We start from the raw sequence: 23,732 nt of genomic DNA, 5'->3' as shown, positions 1-23,732 counted from the left end.
CCGATCTAGCAAAGGACGTGTGCAGGGAAGCCTTGACTGCTTTCTGCAAGCTCGATAAACATGTGCCCGTGACAACCCGTGCTATCTTTTTTCACATTATTTGTATGAGTTCATATATAGCAAAAAAGCGGATATAGCAAAGCGATTTCCGATTCCCGTTGACTTTACTATAACCAGTTTAACAGTATATGCATTTATTTATAATAAGCAAGGACCTTAGCAGCTCGAATTTTCCACGGGGTTGTATTTTTGGTTAGATTCGTTGGCGAGAATATTGAAACTGGCTCCCGCTTGCACATATATATGTAACGATCACAATACATTATGCAAGTTAATAAATGCAGCTTTGCCATGCTGACTGCACAATTATATAAGTGTGACTTGTACAGAGGTGCGACTTGTATACAAAACTTTTTGTGAAAATGTCGGTTTCAGGGTGCGAGACATACGACAGTGTGACTTATAGGCCAAGCTTTTCATGAAAATGCCCGTTTATAGGGGGTAAGGCTTATACACTGGTGCAACTTATAGACCAATCTTTTCGGGAAAATGTCAGTTTGCAGAGAGTGAGAATTATCCAACAGTAAAACTTATAGATCAACCTTTTAGTGAAAATGTCCGTTTATAGGGGTAAGACTTATACAACAGTGCGACTTAAAGACCACCTTTTTGTGAAAATGTCAGTTTATAGAGGGTGAGACTTATACAATGGTGTGACTTATAGACCAACCTTTTAGTGAAAATGTCTGTTTATAGAGAATGAAGATTTATACAACAAACCTTTTAGTGAAAATACCTGTTTAAAAGGATAAGACTTATACAACAATGCGACTTATAGAGCAACTTTTTGTGAAAATGTTAGTTTATAGAGGGTGAAGATTTATACAATGGTGTGACTTATAGATCAACCTTTTAGTGAAAATGGCTGTTCATAGGGGTAAGACTTATACAATGGTGCGACTTATAGACCAACATTTTGTGAAAATGTCATTTTATAGAGGGCGAGACTTATTCAACGGTGCAACTTAAGACCAACCTTTTAGCGAAAATGTCCGTTTATAAGGGTAAGACTTACACAATGGTGTGATATATAAAGCAATTTTTTTGTGAAAATGTCAATTTGTAGAGGTTTAAGACTTATACAATGATGTGATTTATAAAAAACCTTTTTGCAAAAATGTCAGTTTATAGAGGGTGACACTTACACAACAATGCAACATATAGACCAACTTTTCGTGCAAATATCAGTTTATAGAGGGTGAGACTTATACAATGGTGTGGGATAAAGACCAACATTTTTGTGAAAATGTCCGTTTATAGGGGGTAAGACATACACAACGGTGCAACTTATAGACCAACCTTTTTGTGAAAATGACAGTTTATAGAGGGTGAGACTTATACAACTGTACTACTTATAAACCATTCTTTTCGTAAAAATGACTGTTTATAGGGGATAAGATATATATGCAGGTGTGATCTATAGACCAACTTTTTGTGAAGATGTCTGTTTATAAAGGGTAAGGCTCAGGGCCGTACCCAGAAAAAAATTTCGGGGGGGGTTTCCGGGGACAACGGCGGCCATTTTGAAAGTGTCTATTGTCTTATTTTCGCCTATGAATCATGTGCATTGGTGGCATATAATGGAGAGTTACAGCAAACCGGAGAACCGGTCCCAGTTTGGTACCCGGTAGCCGACCGGCGCCACTGCGCGTGCGCAGAGGTGGAGATTAAAATCGGCTGGCTGCAAGTGCACCGACCAGGGCCGTACCCAGAAAAAAATTTCGGGGGGGGGGGGTCAGAACCCCCTAACCCCCCCCTGGTTACGGCCCTGGTAAGGCTTATATAAGAGTGCAACTCACATAAGCCTTACCCCCTATGAATCTTTTGGTCAGGGACTTACGGGTGGCACAGAACCATTCTGCATCCCAGTGGAAGAGAAAGGAACAGGGTAGACATCCACCCGCGTCAGGATCCGGGGCTCGGGATAGCGCCAGGTCATCACGCCGGGCTCCCCGCTTCTGAGGGGACGTCTGAACACAATTTCGTTGGGGTTTGGAATTCCTGCGGAACAAAAGAGGGCACACGTATACGAAGAGCTCATCTACCTTAGTGAGCTGAATCTAAACAGTAACAGAGAGAAGAAAGCCAGTTTTGGATGACCGGTGAAACACAGAGAAAAGCATCAATATAAAGAAACTTTGGACGTAGAGTTGCAGGAAGTGAAACAATCGGGTATGAGCGAATAGTGAATTTTGAGTTTAAAGCAATTTCGAAGCGAATAGGGGTTTTGGTTTAATATTTTTTTGTAATCGAAAAGTGTCCTCAAGTCTTTCACAACTGCACCAAAGCTGGAGTTGTGAAAGTTGTTCCAATACTTCCACTTGTCTATTTCTAAGCTAATTTTTAATGTAGCTATATTTATTGACCGTGGCCTCTGAAAGTCCAATGCCTACATTCGGATGGCAAAAATTTGAAATAGCACTGTAACTATAGAAATTCCAAGCTATGCCTAATTGAGGAAATTTATTTTTGCCATAAGCAAATATTTTTTTAATCACAAATGATTACCACAGGTTGTCAGGGCATCTCTGCCTAACATATACTAGCAGGTTGAAGTCTAATTTTAGGAAATTTACAGCAATGCCTATTAGCTAATTTAATTTTAAGAATTTTACTGCAATGTAGATATAAACATTCGCAAAGTTTCAGCTTATTTTTAAATGCATCAAGTACGTGCATGCACCATCTTGCTTTGAAGGCGTTCTTTTTTACTAAGCACGCAGGTGCGATACTTGTACTTTTCGAAGTGTTGATTGCAGAAGGTTAGTCCCGTTGAGATTGCTTCTTACTGAGCACCGGCGCAAAGCAACACCTGCGAAGGTGAGCCCTGCGGCTGTTACTTCTCCGCAGTGCACCGGCACTTGATAAGAAGCGCACTCAACGTGGCTAACCTGCCGCGATCAATACTTAAAAAAACACAAATATCACAGTTCATCTTGAAGCGAATGTCAAATGGTGTATTAATTGAAACTACCATTTGAATATTAAACATTCGCAAACTTCTACAATGCAACACAACACAGTGACTTCTGGCAGAGTCTTAAAAAAAATACACACCATGTTTCTGGGGTGTCGGCATCTTTTTACCGTGGAAATCACATACACTTCATCAATCTTTCATTGGCATCAGTTCAGTCAAGTTTGCAAAACTTACCATCATCCTGAATGTACTGGAAGCTTCCGTTGCGCAGGTCGTCCAACCATGATGTGCCGTGTTGGGCATCCTTAGACGTTTCCGCTGGTTTTTGGACGTCATTGCCGTCGACACGAGGTATGAGACGGTCCAAGCGTTCCGCAACAGACTGCATAACAAATCCCAGCGCATTTAACCTACCTCGTAACATATGTCACAGCGACAGCAGCTCAGCGCTCGCATAATTCACTATCATTGGGGTGTCGTTCTCGTTTCTGTGCGTCCTCCCGAGCACGAACCTGAGGATTTTCATTTTGTCTTTGCTTCCACTCTCGATTCCACTCCCGTGCCCGACGTCTACTCCGTCTGCGACGAGCGTCCTCAGCGTGCCGTAACTAAAAGTCGCCTTCTTCAGACCCACTACCAACTTTCCGAGGTCTAGAGTCTTACGGCGTGCAAGTTTGTTTGTTTGTACGGTCGTGCACATGCGTCGGCACATCAGGGTTTTGGCTGATGTCAATGTAAAAGTAAGAACGGCGTCTTTTTCAAATACTTTAAATTCCCAGACTTCGACCAAAATGTATTAAGTTTGGCTATACCTTGGCTTTTTTGAGCTTTGAAGACCTTAAACTGTCAGAGAGAAAACGAATTTCGGCCCAAAGAACTCTGCTACTTGGGACACCAGGGTGTTTATAAGTGCTATTCAGTAAAAAAAGAAATATATATATAAAAAATTAAAAAAAAATCCATTGATGGATCCTTAGGGAATGCGTTAGCATGACCCTCGGGAAACGTCACACACGTCCCCTTTTGGGAAACGCTAATGCTGACCACTTAACTTTTCTATTTTGCTTTTCTCTTTTGCTTCCTCTATTTTAAAGCGACAGCTTTAGGGAGCTTGTGTCGCAGAAAAGCTGGCGTCGGTGTCAGTGGCATGGGACGGGAAAATCCTGATTGGTCGATAGGGTCATGATGTCACAGCCACATGACCTTGAGTGGGAATTTAAAAAAAACCAAAGCAGTGCTCAAGTGAAACGCGACGTCACGCGTGGAATGAAAGTGATTTAAACGTGACATGCGATGCGAATTAAAGGTCGCCACATGTCTCAAATGATTTCACTTAATAAAGTCATTCATTTGCCTTAAACAAAATATTCGAAGAATTCTAGGTGGAGGCGGGATTCAAATCCACGACCCTTTAATTGCAATCCAGACATGCTACCGACCAGGCCACGCAGACACACTTGCACAGCTTGGGAACAAGTGGGGTTTATATCTCTAGCCATTGCGTTCTACTCTTAAAGGTGAAGCTTAAACGTCCTCCTATTTTTTTGCTGCCTCTTTTTGGCTTCGCTACGGGGTCAGTGTCAGCGTTTCCCCAAAGGGGGACACGCGTGGCATTTCCGAAGGGTTATGCTAACTCATTGCCTAATGATCGACCAATGGATCTTCCTTTAATTTTTTCCGGCTTCTGTCGCGAGAAGCATGGTTTGCGGCTCCTTACGTCCCATTTCGACCTGCCGAGCTAGCCGCTTCTTCCGCTCATCTGTCTCGTTCGCCCGCCTTGCACGCTTAGCAGTGTCATCCGCTGCCTGATGCTACTGCAAGTTCAGACTTGCCCCAGCATCCACATTGGCTTCTGCCCCACGGCGTCGCCTTTCTCTCACTTTGCCGCGCCGCGCATTGCCTCCTGCCCTGTAACCTCGCCTCCCTCTCATCTTTGAACTTCAATACTCTTCTCCTCTCTACCACTGAGCACCTCCTTTCCCACTGTTTCGTCCGCAGACGGCCGCCATCAGCTTTCTCCTGTCATGTAGGTACTAATGCTAATGCATTAATAAACCAATTAACTCGTGAATGAATTAATGAATACAGTGTAATCCACTTATAACGATACCAGATATAACGATATATCGCTTATAGCGATCAAATTTTTTAGATTTGATCGCTATTTTTTTAGATTTGATTTCATCCAGATATAACGATAATCGGCTATAACGATTGGATTTTGCGGTTTTCTCAATATCGTTATAAGTGGACTGCACTGTATTCACGTTTTACAAAGGCATCTTCAGGTGATGCATTTATCACACTCAAATTTTATGAGCACAGGTATCAGGAAAACAATTTAAGGCTAAAACAAAGATCTGTTTCTTTCCTATGCCCATGAAAAAAAAAACGGCAGAAACCATCTGGCTGGCGCCGCTACTAACAGACGGTACCACATGCACTCAGATCTGCTGGATCTCCTTTCTGGTATTCATCTCAACAAACCTTTCGCGTTTTGCTTTAAAGCGATTGTCCGGTCGAAACCGGAAGTACTTAAGTTTTTGAGCTTGTTACGTCGAGAGAGCCTTCATGTAGACAAACCTCATTTTTATTTTGATATATGATCTCCCGTTATTAACTAGACCTTTCATGAACGTATGAACGAAACTGCACCCCGAATTTCGCCAGCGTCAATGGCTGACATCCGTAGCTGCTGCGTGACGTCACAAAACGCAAAGGTTTGTCGGATGGTCGGGATAACAAGCGTTGGTCGATGGATGTCTTGTCTTTTGTTTCGAATTATATAGTCTCCTAGGCCAGTGGTCCTCAAATGGGGGTCCGCGAAGGCCTTCTAGGGGTCTGCGAAGCCCTGCCTGATCAGTCAAGCCCGGCAATAAAAGTTTTTTTTTAGGTCGAAAAGAAATGTTTCAGTTTTCGGGCGCGCTTTTTCGTATGAACATCAATAAGAGAGGTCTACTTCACACTAGCCCTTAGCTATATCCATTTATTAAATCATTATATTCCTTTCCTCTTCTTTCCTCTCCTCTCACCACGAATGGGGTCCTCCATCATCTCCACCGATCCACAACGGGTCCGCAAAACATTGATGGTTGAGAACCACTGTCCTAGGCTGTACCCTACTGAAATACAGTTCTTTTATTGCAGTTCCCAAGCATGAGCAAAAAAAGCCACGCCTTTTAGCAGGATACTACTCGAAAACAGCCATAAGCTTCGAGGAAACGTATGTCATTTCGCGCAAACACAATTGCGACGGCCACCGATCGAATTAGGAGCGCTTGGACAGCAAAGGATGCAGATTTTGCCTTTGAAGCGGCAACTACCGTATTTACTCGCAGAATGAACACACTATTTTTTCAGAAAAATCAATGCAAATTTCGGGGGGGCGTTCATTACGCAAAGTAAAATTTTTGCGTCGGTTATTTACTCGCATAATGAACGGACCTTTTATCCTGAAAAATCGAAGTAACTTCTTATCTCTCTGCGCACGGCGCCCGACCCCAAAAAACCAAACCAAACTGTGCAAAAAAAAAAAAAAAACCACCTCTTTCTTTGTTTGTTTTTTTCTTAGTTCCTTGGTTTTTTTGGGTTTTTTTGCCGCCTTTCGCAAGCTGTTTTGTTTGCTTAGGCGTTGCTTAGGTGAGGGCTCTCCGCTTATCTTTCTTATCTCCTTGCGTGCGGCGCGCGACGCACGACCCCCCAACCAAACTGCGCTGTGCAAAAAAAATAAGAAAAAGAAAAGCTCTTTGTTTTTGTTTTCTCTTAGTTCCGTGGGTTTCTTTTCTTTCTTTTTGGCACCTTTCGCAAGCTGTTTTGTTCGCTTAGAGCGCTTCTCCGCTTCTCTTTCTTATCTCCTGGCACGCGGCGGCGCGCGAACCCAAAGTCCAGATTGCGCGTGCAAAAAAAAAAAAAGCTCCTCTCGCATGTTTTTTTTTCTTGCTTCCGTTGGATCTTCGCGAATTTTTTAACGCCTTTTGCAAGGCGTTTTGTTCGACCACGCTGCCCATGCATTCGTGACCTCGCTGCACCAGGATAAAAAAGTGCGTTCATTTCGCGCGCGTGGGAAGAGGGGGTCAAAATTTTGACGTCTGAGTTGGGGGTGCGTTCATTACGCGGGTGAAAAAAAAAGTCGAAATTTTGAGAGCAGACTTGGGGGGTGCGTTCATAACGCGAGTGCGTTCATTGTGCGAGTAAATACGGTAGGTACATGAAGCGGAATCTGGGTACACATATTGGAGGATCCACTGGATCGGTGATGAGGCTGCGGGTCTTTCCCTAAGAGGCGATGACCGCGGGTCGAAGGCAACCGGCGAATCATTCAAATGCATGTCGTCACTTGACTTGGATGAGCTTGGTGAATCGTAGCCACACTCTATTTGCACATGCGGGTCAAACAGAACTCAGCTGCACGCATACTAAATACAACTTCTGGTATCGCTTCCAGGTGGACTAGCTGTTGCTTTTGGTTTCGCTGCATAAACAAATTGATCGATCTGATTTGGGCGAGGAGTGGATGGACATAGTTTAATATCGTTGCCACAGCATCACACCTCAGCTTACGAGCCTTCTGTTTGCTTAGAGCTCAGCTCGTAGCTCTCTTCTGTGAGATGATTGCTGCATAAGCGGGATCTCGATCTTGACAGGAACCCAGTCCCTACGCACGGCGACGATCCACTCTGCTCGTCACTGCACGTCTCGTGGAAAAGTGTGGAACGTCATGTCTTGGCTGGCATGTGCTGCCCGGTAATTGTGGCACCCAACCGCGCAACAAAAATCTCACCCAACCACGAAACAAGTCGAGCGCAACAACAAAAACGAAGCACGCTGAGGCGTTCACTTGCAGGTAAACCACGAGAGAGAAATGCTCGCTTTGCGTTGTGTGATGATATTACTCTCATGTTGCCACCGAAAGCAGCGTGTACGCTAGAGTGCGATTGGAGCAGTATAAATGCAATTACTCATGCAGAGGGGCATATAAAAATCAGATATTGCACGTACAATGGTTCTCGAGGCAATAACAATGATATTCAATTGTTTTCTCGAATACAAAATTTGACCGGACAATCCGTTTAAGCAGTGCCACCGTGAGAAGCAGCGTCATAGTTTTTTTGTTTTTTTTTTATTAAATTTTTGCCTGAATTTTACAATCACAAAATCTTAGTATGACAAATGCACCACCTAGGAACGCCTTTGTGAAAAATTTAATTGCACTCAGCTCATTAGTTCAATTAACAAATATTTTTATTACGCCCGAATGGCGCATGGAAACGGCTGATATATAAACAAGTTAGGCGGCGGCAAACCACGTACCGCGATCAGCTGCACGGCATGCTGCGCCGCCGCCGCACACAGCCGCAGCTGCGTGGGACCGGCACGGAGGGGCACCACGTCACAGTGCACTCGGAGGATGCAGTGAGCCGCCGGCAGGACCGAGAGCCGCTCCCAGAAGGTGTCCGTGCACAGGGACACGGTCGAGGGTCCGGCCAGGGAAACCCGGCGTTGTCCTGACGTCGCATACAGTTGCAGGGCGGCTAGCGTCGTCCTGCTCTGCAGGCCCAGAGGCATGCCTGCGTGCGAAGAAGGCCACCGCTTTGATATTCTATAATCATGGACAAGATTTGAATGGTAGAATGGGTTCCACCAGTAGGCCGGGTTAAGTGTTGATGAATGGTGCCTGCCACCTTCCCCGTTAGTGTGCATGCAGACGTCTAGTTATTGGTGTCATATTTGATCTTGGCAAAACACACAAACAACAAGTAATTATGGTGCGTGGTACCATAATTACTTGTTGACCGCGGCTTCGACCGTGGTACACTTCACTTTTCAGGGCTACATCAAAGTTAGCTTCAGTAAAAATGCAAATCTACATTAAAAGGCAAACAGGTTTTCTACAGAGATCCTGAGATGGCACAGAAGTGAAAAATGCACCGACCAGAAGGTCACACGAACTGGTAAGGTCTGGTAGTCACACGACCACCAGGTTTGTCACGTCACTAGAAATCACGCGAAGGTGGGAAGGTAGGAGGAAGCTCACCCAGAGGAGAACACTCCACATCAATCTCAGACGTGTGGCTTTCCAGAGCTAGTGTGGCCTTGAAGTTGGATAGATCCATGGGAAAGTCCAGCACCAGAACCAGTTGATCCGTCTCTAACTTGGCAGACAGCCTGGACCCAAAGTAAAGAGAACCAGTGAAAAAGCTAAGCCATTTAATAAAAGGCTTTTATACTGCTGCATACAGTTAGTAAAAGATAATATACTATCTGCAAAAAATATAAGAGAACTTGCTGCTAACTTTGGCAGCTGGCAGTGTCAAAAGACAAGTAAATAACTATGATTCAGAAAGGGCATGCAATTGCAAAGGGAATCTAAAGTGCTAAATGAGAAAACCCCAGTCGACTGATTAACAGTACAAAGTCGGTGGAAACTGTCTCACAGTGTCGGCTTTGGTGCATGGTGTGACTGTGCTGTAGCAGAGGCAATGAATGTAAGCTTGCACATCAAAGACGTGTACGAGAGCTATGCTGGCATGTCTAGCAGCAAAATAAACCAACTATTTTTGATTGGGAAAATGCAGCTGTCACTAAGAAAATTGTCTTAGGCTCAGGACTGTTAGACACCACGGTCATTGAAAGAAGAAAGCTGGAATAGAATAATCGCGTCAGAAAAAAGGCGGCGACCTTTGTCACTCAAGTCCCATAATGCACAGAAGACAAAATTTATCTAAAGGGCAATCGTTTCAGTTTCTATAGAAGACAATAAATGTCACGTGACATTGCAATTTCTCCACCCCATTTGCCGGGGGAAATTGATGTCACTTCAAATCACAGTGTCAAGTGGCCAATTCATTAAATTTTCCCGCTAAATTAGGCTTGCAAATGCACAAACAGAAGGATGGACAAATTTCTGGGATTAGGAGTTTCGTCATAGGGCACTCTATGCTTTGTAACAAAATGACAGAAAGAAGTATTGAGTACAAACCTCCACTGTTTTAGTGATGTAACCTCCAGAGTCTCTGCTTCAGTGTACGAGGAAGTGCGGCTAGGAGTGGGCGCAGTCTGAGGCGGTGGCGCTCGCGACGATCGAGCTGTCATCAGCTGGCTGGCTGCCAACTCGGCAAACTGCAGAGCCTGGTCCACTTTCGACGCACCCAGGTTTACCCTCAGGGGGCGACCCACCTTCACACAGAGGCTCACTGCAAAAATAAAAAAAGAAAGATAAAAAAGCTGCCTCTCTCTGGTAGATCACAAAGACACTCTAAAAGCATAGCAGTTATTGGTCATCTGAGACGTCATGGCGTCGCCTGACGTGACGCACTGAAGTCAAGGTGAAAGCATTTGAACACTCCGGAGGCTATGAGGCACAAAAGAACAAACGAGCGATGTTCTCTAAACGCGTCACAAGGGCCATTAGACATTTAAAAGCTTGACACAAAGATAAACGAAAACTTGAGACTGGTGACCTCACGACGTCGTGACAATATAGAAATTAACCTCGAATAAATGTCAGCACGTGTCTGCATACTACTTAATATCAATATTAACATTTTTCTGCGAAATATGAGCTTTTGACATCTCCGATTAAAATATAGACTGCATTACGACTACTAGTGTACACTGATGATTCACTGAACGTAAAAGCCTAACAGGTCACGTCGCTTCCACGCGGCTCTGCTTTGGTCCGTGTCGCAATTTTTGAGCTCGAAGCAAAGTCGACGCAAATAGTGGTTTTGGCTGAATAGTTTCTAATGGAATATTGTATAGTTTCCCCAAGCCTTTCACTACCGTGCATCATGCTTAAGGAGAAACACTGGCCTTGGAGATTTCTTCCCTATTTTTGGCAAAGCCCAAGGAAACAGCACAGGCTTGTTCAGACTTTAGTGCTTCATCGATTAGAATAGCCGCGACAAATTTGTCGCGGCTATGGGGATTTATGGGGAATTATAAATCTGCCTGCTATGTGCAAATAATCTTTCTTCTATTTTAAATTTGCTAAAAATAAATTATACAAGCTAAATCACATTGACATGACTGGTAGGGGATTCGTGGCCGAGTGGGCTAGCGCACACCAGCTCGGAGCACGTGGAGCGAAAGCTCGCATTGCAGAGCCCAGGGATACTGGGTTTAATCCCCACCCCTGCCAGTTTCGATCTGGATGAGCATCGTACCGGCTTGCGGTCGTGTATCACTCCTGCGTGGTGCACGTTAAAAACCCCAGGGTAGTGGCTGTACTGCACTGGCTAAATTGCTCATCTACAGCGATTGACTCGTCGCAACTTTGAAATGGCCGACCAACTACACGCTGTATACACGAACTCATCTCTGTTACGTCACGGCGCGGTGGTGGCGCGTCGGACGCACTTCCGGTCCGGGGCTGTGGGCAGAAGTGCCCATTTGAGACGTGTATTCCTGCGTTGTTTTGAAAGGAACCAGACAAAAATTTGCCTTCTCGTCAAAATGCTGCGACTGGGGCTGTACTAAGAGTGTCGAGAAAGGTTCGAAGGTCAGTTTTCATGCGCTCGGTTCGTCCGAGAACGCGGATATGTCCAGTGAAAAGGGAAAACCAGACGCCGTCGGACCACGATTGCTTGGGCGGGAAGCATTTTGGGTTAAATTCACGGATACTACTGGCCATCAAGTTTATTTGTTTTGTTCCAAAATGAACGCCGGAAAACCGTCAAGTTGTACGGACCACCTGCGAACTACGTTCAGTGCGTCTTCAAGTTCAAACGGTCGCCTGATCGTTCGAACTGTCGTCTGCTCTTTCAAACGTTTCTGCTTATTGTCTGCTCTTTTAGAGGACACCGGCCCGTAGACCAAACGTGGGCCCGGTACTTGCAATAAGAAGTGAGTGCAGGCCTCAAAAGACTTAAGTTTGAAGGTTGGTAAGCAGGCTCGACGTAAACAGCAGATACAAGATGTTGATCCTTGTTACCACTGGCCATCACCGACTTGTTATGCCTGATTCACTCGGTTAGATTCTGCTTGCGATTTTCAGATCGACGTCGACCATCTCAGCTACGGTTCACGCTAGCTTTTGCAGTCCGCTACTGAAAATTGCGAGCGAAATCTCATCATGTGAATCAGGCTTTAGCGTACGTTCTGCGGCGTCCACGCGGAATGAATCGCCGCATATCAGATTATTCACGCGAAGTTTTGCGGTGTAACGAGCCTCGTTAATTTCGCTGACGGTGCTCAAGTAGTCAGACATCGTTAGGAGGACGTAGAATCAACAATTCCAACGCGAAAAAGAGCGCGGGGACTCACACCGGCGCCGACAACATCGCATTTCAATGGTTTGTTTATGGGCGACGGCGAGCTTTTTGCCCACACCCCCATCGCGCATGCGCGGCGCCGGTGGCGTCCGCTTGGGGCGCTCCGGTTTGTTTGTAAACATGAGTTGGTGTATAAATATCCACACAACCCAATTATTACTATAAAGACTGGTAAGCACAGAATGTGTGATAGGATTTTCAGGGAGGAAAAGGGCGTGTGAGGGACACCACCTACTGAAGATTCACTCTCATTTCTGACACACGCCGTGAGAGTCAAGCGAAACGGTGGCTCGTTTAATTTTCATGTAAATCAAACGTTTCAACAACAAAGCGCCCGACGGCGCCTTTGTGCTAAAGAGTGTGCTTTTGTGCGTGTCGAACGCCGACCCTGAATAGCTCAGTTGGCAAAGCACTCGTCTTACAATCTCAAGGTAATGAGTTCAAATCCTGCCAGGGACTGAAGTCATTTTATATGGTTCCCTATGAGCGTAATACTTTTCGGTGTTGGTTTTTCATTAAAGCCGGCCGCTGCATCCAAACGCTACAGTAAAACGTTTAAGAACTCCACAGAAATTGGCTGATAAAACATATTCTGTGTAAAGACAAGCACGAATGATGAACATGGGCTGTCAAGACATTGCTGCCTAACATAGTTCTGCAAAATCGCGGCGGGATAGCCCTGCTAAGTGCGCTTCTCACTGAACATCTGTGCACTGCGGGGAAGCAAAGCCTGCGAGCTCTGCGGGCATTGCTTCCCTGCAGTGCACAGATGTTCGGCAAGAAGCGTACTCAATGGGGCTAACCTGCCGCAAATAACACGAAAGTAACATTATCGTAGTTCACCTTGAACCGAATAACGCTCTACTCGAAAATTCGAATATTCCCACACCACAGGAAAAAGTATGCAAAGAGTTGCATTGACCGTAAGTCCCATTTTCTGTGACATTCAGCAAGTCACCCACTCTCTTCACAGCAAGGCACCAGCAGACATGTCATACAGCTGTCACTTCTACTGCCACCTACTGTCAAACAGATACCGAGTGCATCCTGCAGCCAAGACGGTGATTACAGTACCCACCTTGTGGAAGGAGGAATCCCTGGAGAGAGAGGGTGAAGAGTGAGGGAGGGATGCCAGTCTTTGGGTGGGGCTCTCCGGGCCGTGTCTCCAGCCAGGGCTCCACAAAAGTTCCAGGACTCGCCAGCTCAGACAGGTTGAAGCCTGGGTCAGAAAGAAACCAAAGACATCTTGAGGAAAGGACTATGACACTGATGTCGGGGAAATGGCGTGCACAGTCATCGTGCACCAGGCAATATGGTGCAAGGTCTGACCTTTATTCAATCGCTACAGAGTCTTTGATTGGACTGTTTATAGTGTCCGATACAGCTTGTGCGTTAGAAGAGGTCTCAAAGTGGCAACAAATGACGTCACAAAAACTGGAGTGTCATGCTGTTGGGTGTGGCAATCCTGGCGGTTGGTCGTTGAAGTTCCAGCAAAAAGCGGGAGAGAATGCGAGCGTCGTTGTCGTCGTGCCGTCTCAACGTCCGACCGCCGAGGCTTCCGCAGACTGTCAAGCTGGTGAGCGATCCACAGCAGAACAGGCATCTGCCACATCCATCACCACTGCTGTGACATGGCCCGAATCACGGAGGGCGATGTCATCAGGCAGAAATCGAGGAACCATTTTTAAATATGCGATAAACACAACAGTCAAAGCCGCATTCCGTGCACCATAATATACTGTATTTACTCGCATAATGAACCCTTTTTTTTTTTTTTTCAAAAGACTGACACATATTTGGGGGCGTGGGGTGAAAGTTTTGCATTTACACACTTTGTGCAAATGTCATTTTAGGTGCCAATATGACATGGCAGGGTACTGTGGCACGTCTCCAGACAGAGGCGCACCCATGGCTGGTCGGGGGCATGCCACAGTAACCATGCTCTGTAAATTGCGAAACGTTTTTAGGGCGCTTTTGGCATGCCTTTTGCTGAAGAAAAAGCGCCCTACGAAGCTCACTCAGCACGGAGAGCGTTGTCACCATTCTTAGGCCTAACCACTTTAACAATATCGCTGTCCGAAAATGGATCACAGACGACGGCGAGTTTGTTGACATCAATGCATCCGATGGACGAAGCCCATCCGGGGCTGGGCAATTACTCGACCCCAGCTTCGTTAGGCGTGCGCGCTGCCCGGTTTCACGGTTGATCACTTCCACAACCACGCAATTACAGCCATTACGAGAGCGGCTTGGCTTGGCATGACTTGGCCTGTCCGCTCAGCGGCAAAAGAAAATTGGCTTCAACGCTCACAAAGCCCAAAAATTAAAAATTCGTTCATTCTGCGAGAAAAAAAAAAGTCCAAATATTGATGCCCGTTGGGGGGGTGCATTCATTATGCAAGTGCGTTCAATATGTGAGTACCGTATTTACTCGAATGTAACGCGACCACGATTGTAACGCGAGGGGTAACTTTTCACAGAGCAAAAAAAACAAAAAAAAGAACACGAATGTAACGCGAGTTAAGTGAGGGGAAAAAAATACTTTAAAAAGTACTACAACGTGGTCCGCGGAAGCTTTTTCGGCCGAGTTCACACTTGAAGAGCACTTCACGCTGGAACCTCCACCCACGGATAGTCGATTCTGTCACATTTACCCGTCGAGCCACAGCAGAGTTTCCGATTTACTCAGCCACCATAATTGCAGCGGGCGTCGTACTGAGCTTGTCGCGTCGCCATTTGCTCAAGAGTCCAGTCGCGGAAGCACGTAGCAGCAGCTCACAAAACACGGACAACACGGGCACATGGGTACGGTAACCCTAACAGAAAGAGAAAGCGTTGTGAAGGTAACCCGTAACCCTAACATGGGCGCAACGAGTCGCAAACAAGAATAGGATTGGATTGGCTGTTTCCAGCGTGTATACGTTGCCAGCACAAGATTCAAAGATTGCGAGATTTGTCGTAGCCATTTTAAAGAGCCTGTGCTGCGACACCGCCAAGGCAAATTTTGAGGCGTTTCGATTATAACGCCAACCCCCAAATTAGGTAAGGGAAATTTGAAAAAAAACTCGCGTTACATTCGGGTAAATACGGTAAATACAGTAATTTCAGGTGGACGCCAACTTGACAACAGACCTGGGGCACGGAAGCCCGATGGAACGCCGCCCACTTGAACATCGAAGCAGGACATCTCGGCCCGCTGCTCTGAGGGCGAGCAGGAGAGGAAAGCGTGGGGCTGCAGCACCACCACCCGGGCCAGGGGCACCATTCGAGCGCCACCTGAGCCACGGCGGTGCCTCAAGGTTGTGGCCGCATCATCGCCCACATGGCTGTCCGAGTCCTCCGAAGCGTCGTAACTGTCCGTCGTCATGTGAAGGGCAAAATGGATTGTTTAAAAGCAATAGCTTTAAATGTAAATTCAAAACTTCTCTAAAACTTGCTGACCTCCCTATGCACAATTCAGTACATCAAACTTGTCAGATACATCCATGGCATATTCCCCAATCGTGCACTAACTTCAGACGTCAAAGAGTTAGATATACACTGCCTAAACTACTAAATGACCTTGCATCCCTGGAAATTGATGTCACCTCACTAAACAAAACTGCCACGCTTAAAGGGGCACTGACACCCCAAAGGTCGTATTTATTTTTATTGTCTAAAATGATGCAAGTTGCAGTCATAGACACGCAAAAATAAACGCATCGCGAAAAAAAATTTTCCCCCGCGCGCGCGCCCCTTTTTATTTTTGGCGTTTGATTTTCCCGCCTCTCGCCTCCTCGCTTCTTTTGATCGGTGACGTCAAGAATCATGAAATTTAGAAGCTTTGTAGGCGACATCTCTATAACATTTAATTACGGCAATCCTAAAAAATGTTTTTTAACGCAATTGCGAACGCACTACGGCCCTTCTTTTTGAAATACCAAAAGTCGGGAGTTCGTTGTGGTGCCGTCTCCTGGATTTGTATCCTCGAACGGAAAACAGGTGACACCGCTCAAAACCGGTCCGCCGCAACGCCTGCGCTCGCTCCTTCCCTCCTCGCTTTGGGTCGCCATGGCAACAGCAGGGAGTGGTGAAAAAAAGTGGACTTTCAGGACTCCGCAATTTCTGACGTCAAGGCACCGGCGCCGATCGCGCGGGAACTTCGAATTCGGCATTTGGAAATTGTTTTTTTACTTCACAAATACTGAATTCCCAAATTTCTAATTTTGAGGGTAATGTCCCGGCATCGTTTTCAATCGTTTCGTATTATAAAAAAAAAAATATGATTTTGATGTGTCAGTGCCCCTTTAACATTGCATAAAAGTGTCCAATGTCTGTATAACTGATGTTTCGAAAGTGGTAGCTTTATAGGGCCAACCAACGTCAAGAGCCACATAAGCACGAAATGTGTAGGTCATTCAGTCCACAATCACTGAATGATCTAGAACAAAAAACGGCAACCGGTGCCAGGGATCGGACTTCGGTCATCGGCGTCGAAGTCGAGTGCACTCCTCACTGAGCTACAGACCCAGCATGCAGGAACAGGAGGAGCAGAAGCAGGTGGTGTGAGAAAGCGTGCAAAGTGGAGAGGGGCAGTGTCACAAAGTGCAGTGCCACAAAGAGGAAATGGCACAACATATTTAGTTTCTGTACAAAACCCTTCCCTAGGCACCACCTGAGGCAAGAGCACCACCCACCCCAGGCACTGAAAGACTAAGGGTCATCCTACCCTAGGCACCACCAACCCTATAAAGCTACCACATCTTTTATTATTATTAACATTATTTCTCTTTACTGTCATGCTGTCCTTGTTTGCCTTGCCCAAGGGTTTGTCAAGCTGCATAAAAGTGGATTTTTTTCTCTGTACCCCCTATCACTCTTGATAAAAAGTAATGTTTTAAAAATGTTGTATACGGTCGCACTCTAGTGAGGAAATGTAGAAGGGTACGAACTGCATATTAAATCTCGCATTTATAAAAAAAATTATGCAATGACCCCAAGGAAGAGATGCATGGAGAAGTTGTTTTTCCGTTCATCGGAGTGTAGTGAAAAGGGTGTGGGGGGAGAGAGGAGACTGTTAGCGCATCACTAGACCCCCCCACCGTGCTATGCCACTCGCTGCGCGAGCCATGACATCAAGCAGCAGCTGCACTCCGTTGCTGTTGACACCCTCTCCCATGACTTTGTCTACGACACAGCCAACACCAACACAAGCAAGCAAGGTCCTGGCCGAGTTTCTACAGGGTGCTTCCGAGCGCCGTTCAGGCATAAAGATATTTAGATAAATCAGCCAATAAAATTATTGCAATTAAACTTTTCACAAAGGTGTCTTTAGGTGGTGCATTTATCATACTCATTTTTCGTAAATGCAAGTTTAAAAAAAACAAAAAAAACTTATGCGCGAGAAGAAAACAGAAGCAAACCGCCGGGTTGACGCCGCTGCTCACGTGTGGCACCATGCGGTACAAAAAGTTGGAAGCTTCTTAGAGACAACACCTTGAAGCAGAATCAGCAGATCCGAGCGTGCAAGGTACGATATGCAAGCAGCAGCGTCAACCAAACAGTTTGTTTCCTTTTTCTCCCCTTGCATAGGAAATACTCAGTTTTCATTTTCTTGAATCCTTCACCAAAAACCTACCCCAGAAATTGGAGTAGGTACGAGAAATGCACTGCCTAAAGACATTTTTATGAAAATTTCATGATTGCATTCTACTCGTTGGTTTATTTATACATAATTTTTACACTCCAATAGCACTTAAAAACACCTTTTAAGGTCATCGCTTCAAAAACAAAGAGAAAGGGTAACTCACCCGACATCATCCTCGTCGCTACAAGGCGGCGACCGCTGCCCGCCGCTCAACGGCCTCTCGTCGACTTCCACCAGTCCGAGAGTAAGCGAGATGGTGGCGGCCGTGAGGAGGAGGTCAAAAGGCACAAAGTCCAGTGGACTTTGTGACGCTCCTTCCGCTTGCGTCGACCCCGGAGCCTCCGAGAGGTCGCTCTCGAGGCCGCTGTCGCGGAAGTCGGGGGTGGCGCGAGGTCCGGCGAAGGCGCCGCGTTCAGCGGAAGCGCCGGCTGCTGAAGAGGACGCAAACTTGCCCATCAAGGTGCCGGTGTGCCAAAGCTGGGACAGGACGCGGTGCAGCAGCGAAAGCTGGTCGAGGCTCAAGTGGCAGTGGAGGTCGCTGGGGATGCTGGCCTCTACCGAGTGTCCGCACACCAGGACTTCTTGCTGCGAAAGAAACGGAGGCCGAGGGGCCTCAGAAGTGTGAGGGTCTATACTCGGCGACAACTTTTCTTGGCAATGCAGTGGAGGGTACAGGCACGTGTTTTCTATCCAATTTTGAGCGCTGGATAAGGCTGTGCGTGGGCTATCGTCACAACTTCCTCTGCATTGCCAAGAAAAGTTGTCGCCGAGTATAGGGAGCATGGGGGCACAATGGAAGGGTAGGGAGCACTGCAGGGACCATGGGGCTAGGGAAATGGGGAATTGGGGAAAGGGAAGAACCAAGGAGAGAGGGGAGGTGAGAGTGTGCGAACAAGCGTGACTTGTGCGGAGGTGACAGTTGGGACTGGGACAATAAAGAGCATGGAGGTGACAGCCCACGACTCATTTGGACTGTTATTTGGAAACCTAACAGAAAAAAGCACATGCCCGTCGACTTTCGAGTGCGATAAGCCTTTTTTTTCGCGGGGATCCGCACTGCGAGTATTTGCTCTGCATGCTCCGGGCTACAACGCATTAAAATACTTGGCCACCACTCACCTGAGTTCCGTCCGCAGCCACCTCCGCAAACACCATGGCGGGAGCCAAGGTCACGTGAAGGTCGCAGCACGAGGTCACGGGGGTCAAGGGCACCGGTGCCCCCGAGGTCCCCCTGGGGAGAGTACAGGCACCCCGTGGCTGCCGGTTCCACTCAAATGCCGGGTTCTCTCCCATCAGGGTGGTGCAGGGCTGGGCGGGGCCGCCACGAGCGCCACTGCCGCCTGGCAATGATGAATCCGCAGCACCCCGTCCAACCAGGTCCTGCCAGTTCACTAGAGGAAAAAAAAGCCACTGTCGAGACCGCTTATAACGAAGTCAGCGGGAATCTGAAATCACTTTGATATATCCGCTGTTTCGTTATAACCGACTTCGGTTAACGAAGTGCAAAAGGGAATGGGAAATCGTGATCGCTTCGCTGTAGCCACTACAGTCCAACCTCGTTATTACAAACACTGATATACCGAATTATCGGATATAGCGAAGTAAATATAAATTTTGGTTGGTTATGCTTTATTTCAATGGAAGTTCGACCTTTAAAACGAAACCAAAACCACGGAATCCTACGCGGTATCGGTTATAGCGAAATTATTTTCGGCCGCGCACGGCTCGAAATATGTGCAATACCAAAACAAAAAGAAATAAAATCTATAAATTACCATGTAAAAAGGCAATGTACCTAAATTCAGTGCCGATTTTCAAGATACCGAACGTTGCCAACGCTCGAACGAGCACTTTGGGAGGTGACTGGCGCCATCTATGAAGCGGGTGCATAAACCCTAAAAAATGGCGCACCAGCGGCGCCACCTATAAGCGTCATCAAACACTAAAATTTAGAGTGCCAAAGCGACAGCGACGGCAGTCAGTCAATCTGGGAGCAGAAAATGGCGACGTTGAAGCGCAAAGCTCTGTCTCTCGAGACGAAAGTTAAAATTTTAAGAGCAGTTGACAGCGGCCGCAAGAAGAAAGATGTTGCGGAGGACTTCAAGATCCCACCCAGCACATTGTCTACTCTCTTAAGTTCGAGGAAGAAGATTGAAGAGACCTACGCCAACAGCACTCTGAAAGGCGACAGAAAGCGTGACAGGCCTTCTCATTACCCCGATGTGGAAGAGGCTTTGTTCTCCTGGTTCAAGGACGTGAGTGCGCGAAACTTGCCGGTGTCTGGTGCTCTTCTGCAAACGAAAGCCGTCAGTTTAGCGTGCCTCTTGGGGCATCATGACTTCAGGGCGAGTAGCGGTTGGCTTCAGCGCTTTAAGAACCGGCACGAGATCGTCTGCCACACCCTGTGGCAGACGATTTTTCTGAGTACTTTTATAACGAATATTGGATATAACGAACGAATTTGCGGGCCCGATGCTACTTCGTTATAACGAGGTTGGACTGTATTTCGTTATAGCCGACTTCGTTATAACCGGTCCTGACAGTAGTTTTAGAATTTTTGGAAAGGAATCTATTATGCATGAGGGTATATAGTGAATGATGTTTTGGCTTAGTCTGTGTTTGCACTTTCCAGCAATAAAGTTGACCTGTCTACGAGGTAGCGATTAGCTGCATTCTCTCTCTCTCTCTCTATGATGTAGCAACATAGTCCACCCCTCACTCCCTCTACAATGTAGCAATGTACTCCATCGCTTGTTCTCTCTATGACAGAGCTGACTCCTTGCTTTCCATGACGTAGCAATGTAGTTGACCCCTTCCTGTCTACGAGGTCAACCACAGTGCAGCCAGAAAGTCTACAAAGACTCCGGCAGTCACAGGTTGGAGCGCCGTCTTTGCCCATGCTTCTACAACCAACCGTGAGGATTGCAAAAAACATGCAGCCTAAGACTAAGGCTCTTGTGATGTATTTGTTGCCACTTCGAGAACTCTTCAATGCACGATGGTATAAGGCAGCACAGGCAATGCAACAAGACCAAATCTTGGACGAGGAAGGGGGAGGACGCGTGCCGGCGCTCACGGGTACAGAGGAAGAATGCAGACAGGTGTAGCTGGTACTGGCGGTCTTCCAGGTCGGACCCCACGGCCGTGAGCACCCCCTGCTCCTGCGCCCACGAGTAGAGATCTTCCCGCAAGGCCCGACGGCACAGAGGGTTCTCCACCTGGGGGCTCAGCGAGGTGGCACCACATTGCAGCAGGCACACGTCTCCACGGCCGCTCTGAACACACCTGAAATCGAAATGTGTATCGCAGTCGACGTCGACTGTGCCCCTTTATGTATAGGCGTGCAACAAAAACTTGAGTTTATGCGGGTTTTGGTTGCCAAGTAGTTTTACGCCTTGCGGTAGCAGGTGCAAACATATGTGCAGTTAGCACCGAAGGTACCTCATTTAGCACAGAAGTTTGGGTGACTTAAACAGCATCTACCGTAAAATACTGGAGAAGCGCCCACCCAACTTTCACTGAAAACTGGGATAATCTAGACATGGGCGCTTGTCTGGTCAAATCAGGCGCTTAACATACGATTTGCAGAATTCCCAAGTTGGGGAAATGTTAATAGTGGGCACTTGAACAAAGTGGGCGCTTCCGCAGTATTTTACGGTAGTCAAATGAGAATCTGCAGACCCTTTGGGGTCCCCAAAAACCCTCACCCGTAGGTCAAGTCAAGCAACAAACATTATTTTCTTGTTCTACAAAGGAACATCAAACGTTTGTATCATAATTCTTTCTAAAAGAAATTGTTCAATGATTTATTTTGGAAAGAATGATGCTAGCAATATAATGTCTTCATTTCTTTCATGCAAAGTGGATTCCTCGCCCCCCACAGGTTCACAAGGGGATCCTCAAAAAATCAATGACTGAGAACTACTGCTCTAGGGCATTGCACTTGTGGCAAGAGTAAACCCCGCAGCAGACAAGCCGGTGCGGGGCCGTGCCTACCTCTCGGCGTCGCCGCCGTCGACGGGGAGGAACACGCGGACCGTTCCGGAGGCAAGGTAGACGAGGGGAAGGGCCCGGCTGTTCAGCTCCCAGCCCTTGGGCCTCTTCGGGGCGCTCTTGGAAGGCGCAGACGCCTCCAGCGGCACTCGCAGCAGGTCGGTCAGTCGGTGCAGTGGAGCCGCCATCTCGGCGGCCACGGCGGCGACACGTGTGTGCAGGACAATGTCGAAGGCGGCGAGTCGCAGGTCGACCTCGCTGAGGTAGCGGGGCTTGACCGCCTGACGCTCCACCTCAGTCAGCGGGGTAAAGTCCTTGCCTGGAGTTAGGAAACGGTGTCACTAATGTGCCGGCCATAGCAAGACAACATTACGTGGTTCGGCAGACGGCTTCTTATGAAAACATGGAATACTTCATGACGGTATCCCTACTTGCAGAAATTTGTGTCTATTCGTCCATACATTGTTTAGCTAAATTTAGCAGAAAAATTTAATTAATGGCTTCACACTGTCACGTTACACAACACTGTCACTCATGTAACACTCACGTAATGCACCATGACACGGTGTTGACATGACACAAAGTGATGTCACACATAACGTAACATGGCATGACATGACGTGACATTATGCGACGTCACTCGCGTGACCGCCACGTCAGGTCACGTGCCATCACAATATCATGTCACATCACGACTCGACACAATAACTTCATGCGATGCTTAATGACTTCTCAACAAGTTCTAATGATTCCTCCTGACATATGGCATTCAATGCATCATAGGACTTGACTTCAGAGATAAAGTTGCTGCACAATTTTTTGGAAGTACCTTCTGCGGGAGATTTCTTTTTCCTGGATACCCCGTACAAGATTTCCTAGCCTTTGTGTTTTGACTGAAAGCAATGCAAGCCCTAAATGCACTTGCAATACTTTCAACCCAAACAACTGCACACCCCTGCCGTTTTGTTTCTTTATTGGTCTATCCCGACTGCATCTCTGACAAGATAAATAAATACTCAGAATTCTCAACTTATTTCAAGAGTTACACATGAGACAAGTTAATTTTTTTTAATATGCAGTGCAATCCACTCATAACGATGCCCCATATAACGACGTACCGCTTATAACGATCAGATTCTAGAGTTTATATAGTAGAAACTATCAGTTTCTAGTCGTGATGCAAGATAATGGGTTATAACAATTGAGTTTTTCGGTTTTCCCATTATCGTCATAAGAGGATTGCACTGTAGTTATGTTTTTATTGTGACTCTAGAGTCAAACACACTAGTTTGTACATAGATCATGCTAATTAAAAAATATAAATTAATTGCATGGTCCCTTTGAGCATTGTACAATCTACAAGCAACACTTTCTAACGAAATTTGCCATACTACAGTCGACTCTCGGTAATTCAAAGTCGCATAATTCAAATTTTCGGTTAGTTCGAAGCATGGGCCTGGTCCCGGAAATCGTATGTACAATGCTATGGGGGAAAACATGCGGTAATTCGAAGGCTAAATGTTGGGAGCTGGTTAATTTGAAGGATTTTTTGTCTGCGCCTAAAGTCCGGAAAACCCGGGAGCAAAAAAAACAAATGCCAAGCGCGAATACACAACGCCACGACCCGCGACCGCGTCACTGGCGTCGCCGCACTAGGGATGATGCAATCTGATGCTATGTGCGACGGCGCCACGGCGCGCTGCGGCTCGGCGGCGAGGAAGCAAACAGCCTTACGCGCGCTTGGCTGTTTGCTTATTTGCTTTGGCCTCTGCTCTCCCACTCTGCGCTCTCCCCTTGAGAGGAGAGAGGGAGATAGGTGGCGAGAAGGTTGGGTTGCGTTCGGCGGAACCGCGGAACGGCA

General features: G+C 46.7%; 1 protein-coding gene across 1 annotated transcript in view; it reads right to left on the bottom strand.

The window, feature by feature from the left end:
- Nucleotides 1-23,732, bottom strand: part of LOC8030701 (vacuolar protein sorting-associated protein 13B) — a 121,284-nt gene that overhangs the window by 51,537 nt on the left and 46,015 nt on the right. The window contains exons 22-32 of the mRNA XM_029974111.4: nucleotides 21,875-22,190; nucleotides 20,955-21,163; nucleotides 18,998-19,269; nucleotides 18,042-18,463; nucleotides 15,385-15,605; nucleotides 13,331-13,471; nucleotides 9,960-10,173; nucleotides 9,015-9,145; nucleotides 8,291-8,547; nucleotides 3,215-3,362; nucleotides 1,901-2,061 (exon numbers count right to left, since the gene is read on the bottom strand). Coding sequence (XP_029829971.2) covers nucleotides 1,901-2,061; nucleotides 3,215-3,362; nucleotides 8,291-8,547; nucleotides 9,015-9,145; nucleotides 9,960-10,173; nucleotides 13,331-13,471; nucleotides 15,385-15,605; nucleotides 18,042-18,463; nucleotides 18,998-19,269; nucleotides 20,955-21,163; nucleotides 21,875-22,190 — 2,492 coding nt within the window. The remainder of the gene's footprint in view (nucleotides 1-1,900; nucleotides 2,062-3,214; nucleotides 3,363-8,290; nucleotides 8,548-9,014; nucleotides 9,146-9,959; nucleotides 10,174-13,330; nucleotides 13,472-15,384; nucleotides 15,606-18,041; nucleotides 18,464-18,997; nucleotides 19,270-20,954; nucleotides 21,164-21,874; nucleotides 22,191-23,732) is intronic.

The sequence above is a fragment of the Ixodes scapularis genome, unplaced genomic scaffold (genome assembly GCF_016920785.2).
Source record: "Ixodes scapularis isolate PalLabHiFi unplaced genomic scaffold, ASM1692078v2 PGA_scaffold10__122_contigs__length_95168666, whole genome shotgun sequence".
Classification (NCBI taxonomy): domain Eukaryota; kingdom Metazoa; phylum Arthropoda; class Arachnida; order Ixodida; family Ixodidae; genus Ixodes; species Ixodes scapularis.
This window is presented reverse-complemented; position numbering and strand designations above follow the sequence as displayed.